Source organism: Anabrus simplex, chromosome 6 (genome assembly GCF_040414725.1).
Source record: "Anabrus simplex isolate iqAnaSimp1 chromosome 6, ASM4041472v1, whole genome shotgun sequence".
Classification (NCBI taxonomy): Eukaryota; Metazoa; Arthropoda; class Insecta; order Orthoptera; family Tettigoniidae; genus Anabrus; species Anabrus simplex.
The window spans coordinates 152,878,591-152,897,523 of NC_090270.1; the positions used below are offsets into that span (position 1 = coordinate 152,878,591).

The following is an 18,933-nucleotide window of genomic DNA, read 5'->3' on the forward strand; positions in this document are numbered from 1 at the left end:
AAACCCATGCGATATCGTCCATACTGAACATCAATTTCTTTATCAATAACCAAAAAGCCGTAACGATGTGATGACCAGCTTGTAGCACACATACGTTTAAAGTCATTGATCATCATACACATGCCGCTTTTTCAGTAATTTCCCATTTTCACCAGGCCGCTTCCTTCCCGCTTCTAGCCGTTTCCTCCCCCCTCGTTGCCATAAGACCTGTCTGTGTCGGTGCGACGTAAAGCAACTTGTAAAAAAAAAAGGAAGAAGAACAAACACACATGCCACATGTTACGCTCATCTTGCCGAAAAAGCACGGTAATATTTGCGTTGTCGCGTATCAACTGCTTAGGCACACGAGAATAGGTTTAGCATAAATAGATGCAATTAGCATATTTATGTCGTCCCATACTAAAGTATGCACGAATAACGTTTCGCTGTTCTATTGCGACATTGTCAAAGATTTAAATCTAAGAATTTCATTTTTTGTTCGTATTGAACTGAGAACGTAAGAGAGGTATTTTGTGTCGTAACTCATGTTTGTACTACACTCGTACCAGTGACATTTCATGAATAGGTGACTACAAATTTGAATCTTTAACTGCCAAGTTCATCTTGAACTTACACGAAGTTTGAATATGTTACATGTATTTCGAAAAATTGTGTTTAGTGAGTCCTAACTCGTGTTTATACAATTTTATTTTACCCTTCACGGCTTGTTTTAAAGTGACATTTAGTGAAAAGTGACTACAAATTTCAATCCTTAACTGCCAAGTTCTTCTCAATCCTAAGTTTTTAAAAATGTTATGTGCATTTTTGAGAAGATTGTGTTTGTTGAGTCCTAACTTATGTTTGTACTACACTCGTGGCAGGCGATATTCAGTAGAAGAGTGTCTGAAAAAATTTGAATCTTTAACTGCCAAGTTTATCTCGAACTTCCACGGGGTTTTGGTGTGTTATATGTTTTTTTGGTGTGTTATATGTTTTTTTAAGGGACACTGGGACTGAAATTTCCAAATTCTATATAAACTGAGGTACAGCTTTGAAATTTTATATGCTTATGAATAGTCATAACGTAAACTACTGTGGGAAATTTGAGCATTGCAAGTGGATTAGTTCTTGAAATATTAATTATTTTATACATTTTCATGCGCAAATTATTCAAGATTTATAAAGGTCTGCCGCATTAAACCAATCAAGATAGTGTAACTTTTAGGGAATATTCTATTGCACTAATTAAATTGGAAGAATCCTACGGATTCGTTTTTAAATTGCTTTAATGAGTATGAAGAAATAATTTTTTTTCATATCCAAGTTTTATTCTACAAAAAATCTTCGATTTTTTTAGTTTGAAAACTTTTTGCAGCCGGACCAAAAGTGCAATCCAAAAATCGATCCGCAGGTTTATAGTCATTGCAATGAAGATAATACATGCAAATTTTGAAAGCAATGTCATAAGATTTGTGATGCATGTAACATTTTGAATGCCTGAAGAAGTGAAACAGAGAAAAAAAGCAATTTTTTAAAATAATGTATTGCCAGCTGATTTCCACCGAGCAGCTAATAATCTCAAAGAAATTTCTTATTTTCTCCTACTTTTGGATTTTGGCTTACGCCACCGAGAACTTATTGTATGCATTTTACCACAGAACAGCACCAAACAATAGTAGAAAATACTCGCACACCTCAACACAATCAAACTCGAAAACAACTTGTTTGTAAACAAACAAGATTTGCACATAGTATGTACGGAAATAGTCATAAATAATGTTGAAACTAATAAATATTTCTTTAATAAGTAATCATTGTCTTTGAAAATAGGTATAAAAATATACTCAATGTATTATACAAGGCCACAACACCTGTAATTTCCATTCAGTTTTTCAAACTTTTGTATTTCTTATATAGTTTACATAGTAAAAGTGCCTACTTCCTCCACTAGAAAGCAGCACAATGCTGACGGACAGATGTAGGAGGCCTTTTCGAATTATTGCTATGAAATGACATCATGAAATCTGCTTGAATACACCACTAATGTGCGCTGATCATGAGTCGAACGAAAGTGGGCGTTTAAAGGACTGCAGGCCAGGCATTTAAAAGCTACGCTAGAGCTTTAAAAATGGCGGAATTTGGATAAAAACACTGCTATCTTCTCTGCAGGGGTTAGGGGTGTATTAATATGGAAAAAACTGAAAATCAATATTTTTCATATATTTTGCCAAAATTTTAGTCCCAGTGTCCCAGGGATTGTGTTTGTTGAGTTCTAACTTGTGTTCGTACAGTTTTGATTCACCCTTCGTGGACTGTTTTGATAACTGACAAGTTCCGGACTTGTGATTCACTATTTTATGTTACTATTTTTACTCTTATTTTTTCATAATGCTGTAACATTTAGTAATGTATATGTTTGCATGTATTCACCTATGCCTATTTCTCAAGTTTTGGCTGAAGATGACGCTAAATAGCGTTGAAAGTAGTTCCAAGTAAGAATGTTGTAATTTAACCATTTTAACATTTATTTGTATTGAAAACGTGGACCCTTTAAGTTGCCTCTCTTACATCGTCGAAGATCATAAGAGAATTGGGAAGCACATCATCCGGTGATGGTACTTCCTCATGTGCATTAAATCGAAAATATTTCCATCCATCTTTAACCAGATCATGCATTACAATTTGTAAAATAGTATATAGCGGTTGATAGAGTGACTTAGCGAAAAGGTAAATATTCTTGAAGTGTATGCCATTTAAAGAGGTAATGAGTGTGAATAAAAGATTTGTCTTCCCACATCCCGATGGACCAGATATGATACATTAAATAGTAAAAGTAAACAACATTCCATGACATCTTTTTGTAGTTGTACCAGAACTAGGTAAGAAATGTGGCACTATATCACTAACAGGCAGACGTCGAATAACACGTTCGATTAAATACTGATCCGAATATACTCTTTTCTGCAGTTCTTTGATGCAGAATCCTCCTTCAGTAGGTTGTCCTGTGAGATCATGAAGTAAATACGTAATTGGATTAGTAAGCTTAACACTCCTGATTTGAAAAATTTCTGTGCTCCGCTTAGGGGTGTATCCTTTTGCAAAGATAGACTTGTGTTTGCTGATGCAAACGAAATCAACGTTCAGCCGTTTTCATGAATAGCACCTAAGCGTGGTGTATTCTTTGTAACAAGACGTGGCTTTGTGCCGATAGTGTGATGAGGTGTATCATTGTTAGTCTTGCTGCTTTATAATCTTCATGGTAACTGAATAATAAAGTAGGCAGTAGTAATATATATATCAAACGAAACAACAAGTAACTGTCAGTTCATAATTCACTCTTGACGAGTAAAGTCGTGTACAGAATGGTAAAACGATATCCAAACTTTATGAAGAAGAAAACTAAAACAGTTGGATGGAAAGAAGTTGTAAAGTCTGCACAAAAAGCTACTCACAGGGAATACAATCAGCGAGTAGCTATTACTAAGGCTCTACTCACAGCAAGTGCGAGAATTTCTCTACAAAATTCGAGTATCCTGTGTGTGCGTGATATGAGAGTGATGTAGTTAGTAATATTTTGCAATGCTATTTCTTGAAATGTGGTTCTTAGTCTGACTACGTGTTCAGCACGTGAATTTTTATGTGCAAATTTACACTTGGATCCTAGGCCTTATTTTTATTTATGATTATTATCATTGGAAGAAGGTTGAATGGCATAGACTGATGACCTTCATTAACTTCAATATCCACAACAAACTGACGTGATTCATGATAGAACTCAGATGATCACTTAACTGAACATTATCTTGACAGTACAACAGTCATATCTTGAGAAATCACAATGTTATTCAGAAGATGCACTTCGCCTGGATTAGCACTGATTAAATTCTCTGACACGTGGTCATTGAGTGTTGATAAATTATTATTCCTTAAATATTGAAATATATCTCAATACGCGCTCCATATTTATCAGAATGCATTGTAACCCATGACACATGCTTCCAAAATCAAAAGTATGACCTGCAGGCCGTACCATTTTACAAATAAAATTACACTATAGTTGAGCACACTTTGCATATTCCTCATGAACAATGCTAACATTATTATCACTCATGACCATTATAATTTCATTTAACCTGATGACACGCTCAGAAAGAAGGTGAACAGAAGCTTTGGAAATGTGGTTTTACAGAAGAATGCTGAAGGTGACATGGTAGATTGAATCACGATTGAAGTGATACAGAATTGAATTGGTGAAAGGAAAATGATTTGGCAAGGCTAGATCGAATGACAGGACACTTCTTAAGACAACCAGGATTTGTTCAGTTGGGTTTTGAGGGAAGTGTAGGTGGTAAGAACGGTGTGGGTAGACCAAGTTACGAATATTACAAGCAGATTAGATCAGCTGTAGGATGCAGTAGTTATGTAGAAATGAGTTGATTAGCACAGGGTAGAATGGCAGCGAGGTTTGCATCAACTCAGTCTATGGACTAATGACTCAAACACAACATATAAAGGTCAGGACGTAGCCAAGAACACAATTTTGTAACCACCCCAAGCTGAGGAAAAATCTTACAAAATTGGTAACTTTTTCTTGGGAACATAAAATTCTGAAATTTATAAATAGTGTATAAAATATCCCAATGTATATTGTGTTAAAATTTCGATTGGATCAGATGAAGGGTTTTGGAGAAACAGTGTCTTAAAATGTCTTTTTGTGTTCTACCTCTGATAGAATATATTAAAATATGAATCAAAAAAATAAACCTACATGACCTAACCTGAACTGAAATGAGAAAAACGATGGTGCTATTGGATTTTCTATATGCCTATTGGTCATTTTATTAACATCCTCCAAACTTGAGTACACATAATATTTTTATCAACAATAAGTGATAGAGCTAAGCATGGAGGACAGTAATGTATCCTTCCATCTTGTTACACACATGCTGGATCATAAATATGAATGTTGGTTTGATAAGCTGTTGGAAACATTGTGCATAATTTAACCTCATGATTTTACATTATTAAATTGTACTTTATTTATATATATCAATATCATGGTTATGGTATATGATTCCATGGGGTATGTTTCCTGAAAATCTTTGTTTTATTTCTACTTGTAAAAAGTATTTTCCCAGTAACTGAAATTGTACTTGATATATTGTGTTAGATTGTGTAAAATGTATTTCCTCTAATTGTAGATCATTCAGAGTCTGAATCTGTTGGAGATGGGAGTGTAAATGAAGAAGATACTATTGGTTCAAATGTGCATCGCAGGCGGTCACATAGGCGTAGTTTGTTGCTGCCATCCGTGCAGGAGGAAAATAATCCAGAGGTTTGGCGAAATTGTATTTATTCTCTTTTGTGTGAGGGTTTTTTCAGTTACATTTTTGCTTGTGATGATTCTAGTTACTAAAATGTTACAAAGGCTTGTTATTTAGAAATGTCTTTATATCTCGTTCTCCTTATAAGAAATATTCTCTCTATTCATCGTTAGCAGGTCATGAGTGCTAAATTGTATTGGCTTGTCTTCAAGGCTGCATGGTTGGTTCCCAGCCAGTTTGCATATGGGATTTTTGAAATGAAAAGTCAATTTCTTGTGGTTTGAAATACACATAACATTAGAAGATATCCAAGTTAATGTTTTTGAAAATTGGACCCTACCCCCTCCCCCCCCCCTCCTCTCTCTCTCTCTCTCTCTCTCTCCCTTTCTCTCTCTTTCTCTCTCTCTCTCTCTCTGAGCATATTCGCAACTCCTTTTGCGTTAATGGTTGCCACAGTGGACAAAGCATAATGAGAAAATAAAATGAAATGTACAACTTTGGTTTGCAATGATAATGGTATTTATTTGTTGGTGACAAAAGGTCCCATGAGCCTGTGGCTCGTGATAGGAACAGTATAGTGCATACTTTTGTTAAGGCGACACAATAATTTCATTACACGTAGCTTAGCTTTGTCAGTAAAGTGACAGGTACATTTTTGGATAACTGAGAGATAGTTTTGTAACTTGTTAGCATCATAGTTTGTCAGAAGTATATTCAGATATTACATGGCCATAAGATATTAAATATGGGCTGTATATCCATGTATTAATTAAAGTAAGTTAAATAGAAGTTTTATTAAGATATCTGTATAGAAGTTTTTCTTATGAATAATAAAATATAAAAGAATTCTTCATTGCGCACATAATGGCATATAAAGCTTTCAAAATCTCAGAAATTGGACTTGGCAGCTTTTGCATATTATGTCCTCGTATAATGTATTGCCTCATGTTATAAAGTGAATGGCGACGACGGGATGGGAAAGGTCTAGGAAGTGAAAGGAAGCGGCCGTGGCCTTAATTAAGGTACAGCCCCGGCATTTGCCTGGTGTGAAAATGGGAAACCACAGAAAACCATCTTCAGGGCTGCCGACAGTGGGGCTCGAACCCACTATCTCCCGATTACTGAATACTGGCCGCACTTAAGCGACTGCAGCTATCGAGCTCGGTAGAGGAAGAATTAGGTGAATACCAAGGAGGCTTCAGACCTTGGAGAAGCTGTGCAGAACAAATCATCCCTTTAAAATTAGCCATAGCATATTACAAGAAGCAAAACAAACCTCTTGCAATAACCTTCGTGGACTTTAAAAAAGCTTACGACTGTATCCATAGACCTTCAATGTTGAAAATTTTAAGAAATTTTGGGCGTCATCCAAAATTAATCAAATTGATAGAACTCACCTGTACCAACACTAAATCAATTCTCTGAGCCATTCATCATAAAAACAGGCTTAAGACAAGGAGATTGCTTGTCACCACTGCTGTTCAACTGTGCCTTGGAATATGTAATGAGGGAATGGTATAAAATTAATCCTATGTGATTCAGTGACGATATTACATCTCATAATCTGCGCATTTAGGCCTATTAGTGATTACAGTTTATTTACAAGTGTTTACATTTGTGAAGTACGAATGTGTTCGTTTTACCGCCAAACTTACAACCACCCACATGCTAAGTACTGCGCAGTAAGGTGCAAATGAGTGACTTCAACTAACGTGCCGTGTATGTGATTCACAACCATTTTCTACATGAAACACTGTGACTTGTGATGTGATTAACTGAGTTCTAATACATTTCTCATTCATTTTAAACTTCGACATTGAAGCGTGTGTTGCCGCCATCTTGCGCGGACGAATACAGTTTTGCCAACCCAATGGGTGGAGATTCCAAGGAGTAGTAATCCAGATCCGTAGCAGTAGTTCCAGAAGTGACCACCAGAGTGCAGCCCAACCGCGCAGTGCTCTTTGGTTTTCAGCCCTGATCTGTAAGTAGTCTGGCATTCCCAGTCCTTTATAATATATCCATTATTTCTTGTTATCTTTCACCATGGATCCTGTCGAGCGAAAAGGTCTCATAAAAAAGAGAGCAGTTATTAAGTCTCGTAAAAAGCGTATAGCTAGTTTTGTCAGTACATTTAATGAAGGCTCAAATCTGAATGATATTCGATTTAGGCAAAGGCTGCTATGTTCAAGTAAGGAGGAATACAACGATGTTCAAACCCAGTTAGAAATTAGCGATACCGAAGAAGTTCATGATGCAGATAGGGAATCCACTGAAGAACTCATCCTAGAAATAGAATCTAAGATGGAAACTCTGTTGAATGCAAATTCAAATGCAACTTCCCCCGCTGTATCTAGTTCTTCAAATACCAGTAGCATGCATGAAATAAGACTCCCTACAATTTCACTGCCAAAATTTACAGGAATTATTTCTGAATTTATTCATTTTCGAGATACCTTCCAGAGCCTAGTAATTAATAATCATGCCTTAACAGACATACAGAGGTACTATTACCTACTATCATGCTTATCGAGAGAACCTCATAAATTAATTGGAAGCTTGCCTGTCACTGAAAGCAATTTCAAGATAGCTTGGGAATTAATCTTTCAGAGATATAATAACCCCAAATTGATTGTAGACCTACACGTTAAGCAACTGCTAGATCTTCCGTCGGTTAAAACAGAATCAGCTAAGGATTTAAGAGTGTTGCTAAATCAACTGCTGAGCAACCTGAGTGCTATTGAAGTAGTGGAAATAGATGTGCCTCTGCATGAAATTTTATCTCGCTTAGTGCTAGATCGAATCAGCCTCGGTCTAAGAAAACAGTAGGAAGTTAAATCCTCAGATAAGAAGTTCCCTCGCGTGAAGGAGTTAGTAGCTTTCTTGGAGAATTGTTGTCAAACTCTGGAGCTAATCAACCCCGAAAAACACCAAAGCGACAAGCAACAGGTCGTATCCAAACATGGTGGTGATAAGAGCAGTAAGAAGTCCTTTGTCACAACAGCAACTCACTGTGAGTTTTGTAAGGCTTCTCACACCCCAACAAAATGCCCTAAGTTTCGTGAAGCCAGCGCTGGAAATAGAATAGATTTCACCAGGAAGTGTAAACTTTGCTTTAACTGTCTGGGTGCTAATCATACTTTAAAGGAGTGTAGTTCAGGAAATTGTCGAATCTACAATAATAGACATCATACTCTGTTGCACAAGGAGCAGAGTACATCCTACAATGCTTCTACTACATCAGAAACCAACCAGACTCAGCAGCAAACCTACTGTGCTGTGAAGAGCAACTATACTCATGTAGAAGTTCTATTGTCAGCAGCTCTCGTAGTGGTCACAGACAAACGTGGGAATGCACATCAGTGCCGAGCTCTACTTGATAGTGCGTCTCAAATGCATTTCGTGTCCAGGCGTTTGGCAGATCGCTTAGGGATTGAATTGAGTCGGCACTCAATGCCTATAAGGGGAATTAGTGATACTAAGGCAACTGAATCATCACATATTTGTCAAATCCAAGTTACATCTAGGGTCACAGACTACACTACCCCTATTGTTTGTGCCTAACTTCCTCGCATAACTGGTCAACTCCCTACAGTACAGCTTGACACGTCTGACTGGCAGCTACCACAAGACATTCCCTTGGCGGATCCTCAATTTAGTACACCAGGTGAAGTTGATTTATTACTGGGGGCTTCTGTGTTTTTTGTCATACTGCGTCGTGGTCAACTCACGAGAGAAAATCATCCTGTACTACAGGACACTGAATTTGGTTGGATCTTATCAGGCAAGATACCACCACACTCTCTAAAGTCTACCAGCAAAAAGGTGATGCCTTGTCTTGTCTTGTGCGCGGCAGTGAACTGCACGTACAGGTCGAACGATTTTGGCAACAAGAGGAAGTAAAGATGTCTCCCCCGCGTTCTAAGGAAGAAAGTCAGTGCGAAGAACACTTTGTGAACAACACTACTAGGGACAGCACCGGAAGATATGTTGTAAGACTGCCTATTAAACCACACCATGAGGAATTTGGGGATTCATTTAAATACGCCACTCGTTGCCTCAGTCAAGTTGAACAGCGGTTACATCGCCAACCAGACTTGAAGAAGGACTATAATGAGTTCATGACAGAATATGCTGATCTTCATCACATGGAACTTGTGACAACGCAAACCAATAAGCCAACATATTACCTGCCGCATCATGCTGTAATTAAGCAGTCCAGCACTACCACTAAGGTCAGAGTCGTCTCCAACGCCTCTGCTAAAACTACTAGTAACTACTCAGTGAACGATATCTTGATGGTTGGATCTACCGTGCAAGAAGACTTGTATTCTATCATCTTGAGATTTAGAACACATAAGTATGCCTTCACTGCAGATGTTACAAAAATGTACAGGCAAATTCTAGTTCATCCTGATGACCAAGATCTGCAACGCATTGTATGGCATTCATCTCCGAATGAACCTATCCAGATTTATCGACTTTCCACTGTAACTTATGGTACCTCAGCAGCGCCTTTTTTAGCCACGAGATGCCTGGTACAACTTGCTAACGATGGTGCACTGCAATACCCAAGAGCGTCGGAGACATTACGAAGAGACTTCTATGTTGATGATGTTCTGAGTGGAGCAGATACCATTGGAGATGCACTCAGTCTGCAACAAGAGCTGATCGAACTACTCAGTAGCGCAGGCTTTTCTCTTCATAAATGGTGTGTTAACCATCCCACTCTTTTAGAGCACATACCTCTTGAGCACCAAGAATCACAACTGCCCTGGAGTTTGGATGACAAGGAAGAGGGTACCATTAAGGCCTTGGGACTACTGTGGCATCCTCTAAAGGACATCTTCCAGTTTGTAGCTACCAGTCACACCCAGAAGACCACAACCTGGACAAAACGTAGTGTGTTATCCTGCATTTCATCCATTTTTGATCCTTTGAGCCTCTTAGGTCCAGTAATAATAAAATGTAAAATTTTCTTGCAACATTTATGGCAGGCAAAAGTGGACTGGGATCAGAGTTTGCCCCCTGAGTTATTAACTACTTGGGAACAGTTTCATGCATATTTGCCATCACTCAACGACATTCGCATCCCTCGAAGAGTGACGGGAGACAGAGAGATTAAACAATATGAGTTACACGGATTCTCTGATGCTTCAGAAAGGGCCTTTGGAGCATCTGTTTACCTACAGAGTATAGATGTCAAGGATAATGTAACAGTAGTGCTGTTAAGCTCCAAATCCAGAGTAGCACCACTGAAACAGATTTCCCTTCCTAGACTTGAACTATGTGGTGCATTACTCCTTGTGAAATTAATGGATAAGGTTAAAACTGCACTTAACCTCAAAATTGAACAAAACTACTATTGGACTGATTCTACCATAGTACTAGCTTGGCTTGCAGGAGAGCCCGCATCTTGGAAAACGTTTGTTGGTAACCGAGTGTCTGAGATACAACAACATTCATCTGTAGAACAATGGAACCATGTGACGTCACAGGACAATCCAGCTGACATCATTTCGAGAGGGATTGAACCACATCTTCTTCAAGACAATCTGTTATGGTGGGCGGGACCATCCTGGCTCTACCAGCCACCGTCAACCTGGCCTGTCAGCGACATGAAAAAAACTTCCAAACTCACTGATGTACCAGAGCAACGGAAACCAGCTGTTTGCTTACTTGTTGTCAGTCATTTCCTTGAAGACTTAGTCCAACGCTTTTCTTCTTGGTCACGGCTGGTGAGAGTCATGGCCTTCATACTGAGATACATGAACAACCTCAGGCTTGCTGCTTCAAGGAGACAGGTGGGAAGTCTGTCTGTAGTAGAACTTCAAGAGGCATCACACAGGATCATTCGTACTGCCCAAGAACGAGAATATGGTAAGGAGCTTCAAGATCTGCGACTTGGCAGACCGATCGCAAAGGACAGCAAGTTGAAGTCTCTTCATCCCTTTGTAGATGCAAACCAGATGCTTAGGGTGGGCGGCAGATTGGAACAATCGCATGCTCCGTACAGCCAGAAACATCCCATCATCCTACCACCTAATCATCATGTGACCAGGTTGTTAGTAATGTGTGAGCACATGCGACTTCTGCATGCTGGACCCCAACTTTTGCTTGCAACCATTAGACAACGATATTAGATACCTAATGGTAAGTCTGTCATTAGGCACATAACACACAAGTGTCTCCCTTGCTACAAGTTGAAGGCAAGTACATCAACTCAACTCATGGGCCAGCTCCCACACCACAGGGTAGAACCCAACAGACCATTTTTGAACTGCGGAGTTGACTATGGGGGTCCACTTTACATTAAGCAAGGGACTTGTAAGAGCAAAACAAAGCTAAAATGTTATATTGCTCTATTCATCTGCATGGCTACCAAGGCGATCCATCTTGAACTTGTCTCTGACCTGTCTACTGATGCGTTCCTAGCTGCTCTGTGTAGATTTACATCGCGTCGGGGTATCTGCCAGAATATCTACAGCAACAATGGAAGTACCTTCGTGGGAGCAAGAAATGAGCTACGGGAGCTTCACACCCTCTTCAGATCTCAAGTACATCAGAGGAAGGTGGATGACTTTGCATCTCAATGTGGAATAGAGTGGCATTTTATTCCACCCCATGCCCCTCATTTTGGTGGGCTGTGGGAGGGTGGCATAAAGTCTACTAAGTCCCATTTGAAGAAGGTTGCAGGAAATTTTGTACTGACTTTTGAAGAAATGTCCACGTTGTTAGTCCAGATTGAGGCATGCCTGAATTCGAGACCAATAACCAAATTGTCTGATAATCCTGATGACTATTCATTCCTGACTCCCGGTCACTTCCTGATTGGAGAACCTCCCACAACCATCCCAGAGCCAGATTTACTTACAGTTTCAGGTTCTCATCTGTCCAGGTGGCAACTACTTCAGCGTTGCAGACAGTACTTCTGGAAGCGGTGGTCAAGGGACTATCTATGTCAACTCCAGCAGCGGACTAAGTGGTCAGCAGGAAGGGTCAACCTTCAACCCAGAACTCTGGTTCTTCTCAAGGAATACAACTTGCCACCTCTCGTGTGGCAGACAGGGATCGTGGTAGATACGCACGCAGGTGCTGACGGCTTCGTGCGAGTTGCCACTATTCGCACTCCCAAGGGGACCTTCAAACGCCCAATTGCAAAACTTTGTGTCTTCCCAGAAGAGGTTGAAACTGTATATACAGTAGTGAAAAAGTGTAATTAGTGAAAAGGTGTAATCTCTTATGTGCTAAAACTTTGGTTTTTTCATTTGACTTTTTCAGTGCGAGTGCTAATTTTTATTGTTCTTAATAATATTTAAAATTGTAATTTATATATATAAATTAGGTGGGCATGTTGAACGCCATGTGTTTTTTTTTTTTTCGTCAGAGGTCAGCACAATCAGACTGCTACAGCCCCAGTGGAAGGGGGACAGAGTCACGCGCCTCACGGGCGTCAGTGAGTTCCGAGACTTTTACGAGCGTGGGTAATGGTATTGTGTTTGTGCGCTACAACATGGACCACGGCGTCCTAATGTATATTTTGTACAGTGTAAATTGTTTTGTGAATAAATGAAGTATGTAATGTACATTATGTTGGCCTTCCCTTTCCACTTACTGAAGAACATTTCGTGGACTGTGGGAAGAGCTCGGCCTCGTTCAATACGAGTAAGCAATTCGAAAATGAGACCGAACACATAAGAACATCCGAATTGGAAGACCCAAAGACAACATAAGTTTAAATTGCCTAGGATTTGCCGATGACCTTGCTCTCTTGTCCAACAATATTCAAGAAACCAGACAACAAGTTATATCACTACAGGAAATAGCACAGAAAATTGGTCTTGGAATATCTTTTGAAAAGACAGTAATCATGTTTACTGACCCACCACTCATAAACAAAATTACCATAGGAAACCAAGAAATCAAAATTGTAGATAAATTTAAATATCTGGGAGAAATCATAACATATAACCTCAGTGAAAAGCTAGCATGGCACAACAGAATAAATAAATTGACCAGAGCACATTATGTCACCAAGAATACTTGCAACAAAAAAGGGCCTGTCAGTAGCAACAAAATTAAAACACTACAAAACAATCACTCAACCAGAAATAACATGCGCAAGTGAAACCATCAAAACAACTAACACTGCACAAATAGACAAAATACTCAAGATAGAGAGAAGAATCATTAGAACATGCATCAACAAATCATACCTAAAAGATGGACACTGGAGAGTAGCTTCTAATGAAACCGTCTACAAGGTAATAGAACCAGTAATGAGCACAATCAGGAAGAAACGCATGTCATTTTGTGGACATCTAATCAGGACACCAGAGAACAGGATCTTCAGGAGAATAATAGAAAAATGATGGAATAGTAAGTGCATCATTGAGTGGATTACAGAAATCAAGGAAGATATGGATGAACTACAAATTAGATTGGAAGACCTAAGAAACAAAACTGACAAAATCAGGAAACTCACAGACAAGCAAACCAGAATCAACAAACAGACAATAGGAAGGGTGATTTCCGATGAAGAAAGAAGGATAAGATCAGAGAGAATGAAGAAGTATTGGTCTGACAGAAAACTGAAAAATTGTTTGTATAAAGTTGGCTAGAGTGGTCCAATGAAGGCCATAAAATGTAAATAATAATAATATAACACTTCTTATAGTAACATTTTAGAAGACAGGGCACAGTACATACAGTAGTGAAACAAGAAATATAGCTCCGTTAACACGTTTGGAAAAAAATCAGTGTCTTCAGCTTGTTGTGGTTAACCTTTCCTCCCTTCACGTTGAAACGTCTTGTCAATACATGCAAACGAGTTTCGTAAATGGAGCTTGTCATCCGCAACTTCTGGGCTTGCTTTCGTACATGACCAGTAATTAATTGACACCCAAGAAACGGCGAGGCTTTGCCGATCATTAGAAGTTCAAGTTTCTCGGTTGCTGTCGTATTAGTTTCCAGCTTCACTGGAACCCTTTCTTTACAGTACTTGTTAACTGTTCCTCACAAACCACGAATGCCGTATTGCACAGTTAATGTTGCACAAAATTCGAGAACCAGTTGGATGGATATGTTCGAGATTGATATTGTATCCAGTGGAAGGACACTGAATGTTATCATGAATAACATGCAATAGAGGCGAGTGGGAGAGGCTTGTCAACTGTATCTGGGAAAATGGAATTGTAAATGGATGATGATGAAAAATACGGGGACATTATTTTATCTATTCAGAGGATTGGCGTTCACCCGGTCGCCTGCACTGCGACGCTTTCTCCCGCCAAGCACTTTGCCATAATGCGCTGCTGGGTGCCCCAAGTTCCCCTCCTTTGCAGTCTGCTGAGAGCTTTATCAGTGTTAGTTTCAATTTAGTCAAGTGTTCACGTGTTTAGTGCCAAGTGTATTGTTCTAATGCCATTTTTATAACATGAGCGTGTGAATATACATAATACCTTCATAAAATACAGGAAATCTTGTACAAAAACACACTATGACTCAGTGCCGGGTGAGCACTGGCTGCATTACGGCAAAGAGCTTGGCAGGAGACAGGCTTGCAGCGCAGGCAAACAGGCGAGGTACGGTCCCCTGAGTAGATAAAATAGTGTCCCTGTACCTTAAAAAACAACTACCATATATTTATCCATGTGGCCAAACAATGTTTACCACTGTATTAAATCTGTTAAATTCTTCATGCTTATACTGTGCAGTACTTGAATGAGTACCATAAAACTTTTGACTTCAGCATTTTCGTCCGTGCAGCTTCACTCATAACCCAGTAAACTAAACAGGGAGATCAGCTACTTATTGGCACTATGAATTTTATTTGCCTACCACTACTGTTCCAAGGGCTGCTTAGCCGAAGCAATAAAGGCAAAGGCGGCCAAGCATACAGCTAACCACTCTGGCCCACTTGGTGCCTGGGTTATAGGTAGTGAAAGGCTTTGGTTTTTCACGAATTCTCTTTTAACGCATACAGCAAGGGCTTGATATGTCTTACGATGTAAACGGTAGATTATCTCTACCATAAGGTAACAGTGTCTCTAATTACAAATATTGCATATGTATATCATTATTGTTTATTTGCAGAGTGATGGTGAAGCTGACATCACAGACAGTGAAAGCATTGTTTCTGTTGGCAGCAGGCAAACTCGATCTTCTGTACAGCAAATGCAGAAGACAAAAGACAGCAGTGACAAAGGGAAAGAATTATTTAGTTTCTCTTCGCCTCTACAGGTGTCCAAGAACTTCAAAGAAGAAACAGGTATGATCGGGATTTAAATGTTATTTTGTCATACATTTCTTGGTCATAATAATGTGTCATTTTTTAAATTATAAAAGACCTTTGACTCCTTAACTGAATGCTGAGTGTCAAGGCCTTCAGTTCAGAGGATCGAGGGTTTTATTCCCAACCAGGTGGGAGATTTTAACCCTGTCAGGTTAATTCCTCCGACTCGGGGACTAGGTGTTTGTATTTGTTCCAGCACACACCCTTCATATACACACAACTCACCACTCTACCAACCACCACAGAAACATACAGTAGCGAGTACATTATACAAGGGTCATAGAATATTAGGGAGTAGAAGCATAGGACATGATACTGGGCAGTGGAGGTCCAGAGTGGACAGTACAGTACATAAATTTTGAAGCTAAGTTAAATTCAGACAGAACTCAAATTGAAGATATGTTTGCCAAGTCGCACTCAAATGCATAGTGAAAAATAGGATCTGAACTGAAATAACCATAAGGAAAATAACCTTAAAGAATATTTAAGCAATATTCATGTACAGTAAAACCTTGTTAGTGCACTCCTCATTAACACATTTTTCCACTTAGCCCATCGTAATGTCGATGTCCAAATTCTCATCGTATTAAAATCTATATAAAAATACCTCATTTATCGCATCATGAATTTTCGCTATTACCGCCTAGTACAATCACAATTTTCCTAGCCGTGAAAATGTCATTTGTCATCCCTTGTGAAACACGTGATCTCCAACTCGGGTAAGATACGTCGCCACAGTTGCGTGATTACAGAGAAGTCAGGCTATTTGTGCTTGTATTTCACATTCCATTCAGAAGTTAGAAATTTATTTTGTGTTGAGTGGTATAATGAAGTTTTGTCGCATGATACGGTAGCCTATATCTGGATTAGGAACACAATCTTGTTAAATTGACTAGCATGGTGTATATTTGTCTTGTGATAGCCTAGTTATGGATACGGAAAAAGTCGTGAAATTCCTTGCTAATGAAGACAAAATTAAAATCTTTCAGAAAGTGGACTGGCATCCGCATCTTTAAGCGTGCAGAGGTCGCAAATGTTGAACTCGTACCTTTGAGTTTCGACTTCATCATTCGACTTAGTGAAGTTTTTCAAAATGGTGGTCAAATGTCATTCCTCCCGGTTGCACATGGTCAAGTGTTAACCTCCAATTCGTTGTCTAAGAGTGTAACCGGAAAATAATGTTTAATAACCCACTGCTACGAAGTAAAAAGCTTCTTGGCCTACTAACATTTGTTTTAGAAAGAGAGTGATCTGCAGTAATACTTGAATATTTTTATTGACCCCCATGCATATGTTTTCATATTTGTTGTTTGGTGTTTCTCACACCTTTCAGTGCACTTGTTATTTTATAAGCTCCAGCAGAAAAGGTTTTCATATTTGTTCTCTTATGTTTTCACACCTTTTAATACCTTCCTATCATCTTTAGAAATGGCAGATATAGTTTTCACTATACCTGCGGATACACAAAATGTGAAGTGCCTTCATGTTGAAAAATCGTATCTAATGTTTCCATATCCCTGTTGGATAGCTTTTATTTGCATATTCAGTAGTACTTCTTAATGAGGTTTTACTGTGTTCAAATATAGGACAGCATCGATATGCCGGAATGGCATGATAATTTCAGGCATTCAAATTTAGAACAACATTACCAATAAACAGGATGACAAAAAGAAGAAAAACCTCCATAAACCTGACTAAAGTAGTCCTATGTTTGCTAGAAAATTAAAATAAATGAACAGGAAATATAGTTAACAAGACAAGGGGATGAAAGAACGTCTGAAATAGAATACAGCATTTTACAATACCTTAAGGAATTTCCAATGACAAGGTTAACATAGTATCATACGTAACCCATTACAAAGAAGAATTTTAACAGGAATATATATAACAGTTGATCAACGTCCATGCTTACATAGCATTACAAAGTAATAACAACGTTTGCTTACCAGTCATTTTGAAAAGTGAATAAACATCAATTCGAATGAGATATTGATAAATATACCCTGATACCAACAGAAGAACCTAACATTACAAAAATATTTAAAGGGAGGAACGCACAGCCGCAGACAGAGAGGAGATATTTACACAAAGGAAACTACGTTATTACGTCCAGATTTGCACTCCTCAATAAAAGAACACAAAGTCCGTAAGTGCAAACAAGCACCTGAACAGATGAATGCAGATGGCATTTTGAGAATGTTCAAACAAAGTCGAGCCAAATATTGTCCTTCCATTCTTTTGTTAATCTGTCGGCAAGGCTGATCCTGAAGTTATACTTCCAACTGTAAAGATTATGAAGGAAAAACATGTATTTAATATACAGATATTGCGTGTCCATACCTCTTAAGCTCTTCCATAATCACAGCATAACGGTAGACACATATAGGTAATAGAAGAATAAAGTCTCTGGGGGAAAAAATTGTGCACATCCTCTCTCCAAATAGGTCAGTAAATCATCTCGCCAGAGTGACTAAAAGAGGACCAATTTATACATCAATGGAGAGAGGGGAAAACAAGGGGAAGTTACGTCACATGAGCATACGAGAGACCATCAAGAAGGTACTGGAATGTTGTAGAGAGTCAGCGGGTAGTGACATCACCCGGCTCAAAGCTCAGGTGAATGAAAAGCAGTATAGATGGTTGGTACAAGCTGCAGATGATAGATGAGCAATGTTAAGCGGAGATGCAGAAAAGCAAGTTGAAATCTTTTCAACATCACTCCACATAGGGTAAGCATCATTTAGTACATTTGGACACCTCCAACCCCATCAGGATGTGGAGAAAAGTATTAGAAGAAGAAGAATTTTTAAAATACTCCTTGATAATTTGAGAGACATGAAAGGTTTCAAGGTTGATAACTTGTCAGTACCTGTATATATGTAAATAGTAGGAAGGGAAATCTTTTTAACTAAAAGTTTGAATTGTATAGCTTTTTAAAATATTTATGTCAAAAACTGTAAATACTACAGTACAAAATTATAAAATAATGAAACAACTCATGGCGTCTGGTCTGCATTACCAGTTTGCGAGAGTAAATATATTAATTTCTGTGGAAATTCAATCTTTTTTTTTTTTTCCATAAGTGGATGGGAGATGTTGCACGGTGCTAGTTTATGATGAAATCTGAAGTCATTTTGTTAAAAAGCAATTATCAGTTATTTGAGGCTAGCCTTAAAACCTGTAATTTTCAACTCTCTTGTTGTTGCTATTGCTTTTAACTGGCACATTTCATTCATGACTGCACATCCAAACTATCTCTTTACAATCACATGTCCACATAACCAGTTTTAGATTTCTGGAAATTTTGGTTGTTGTCTGCCAAATGCCTATTGGTTACAT

The 18,933-nt window shown here is 38.6% G+C and overlaps 1 protein-coding gene across 1 annotated transcript in view; it reads left to right on the forward strand.

Moving 5' to 3' along the window:
• The window catches only part of LOC136875910 (serine-rich adhesin for platelets), a 171,235-nt gene that overhangs the window by 105,738 nt on the left and 46,564 nt on the right, over positions 1-18,933 (forward strand). The window contains exons 10-11 of the mRNA XM_067149529.2: positions 5,181-5,314; positions 15,396-15,570. Of these exons, the coding sequence (XP_067005630.2) occupies positions 5,181-5,314; positions 15,396-15,570 (309 nt within the window). The remainder of the gene's footprint in view (positions 1-5,180; positions 5,315-15,395; positions 15,571-18,933) is intronic.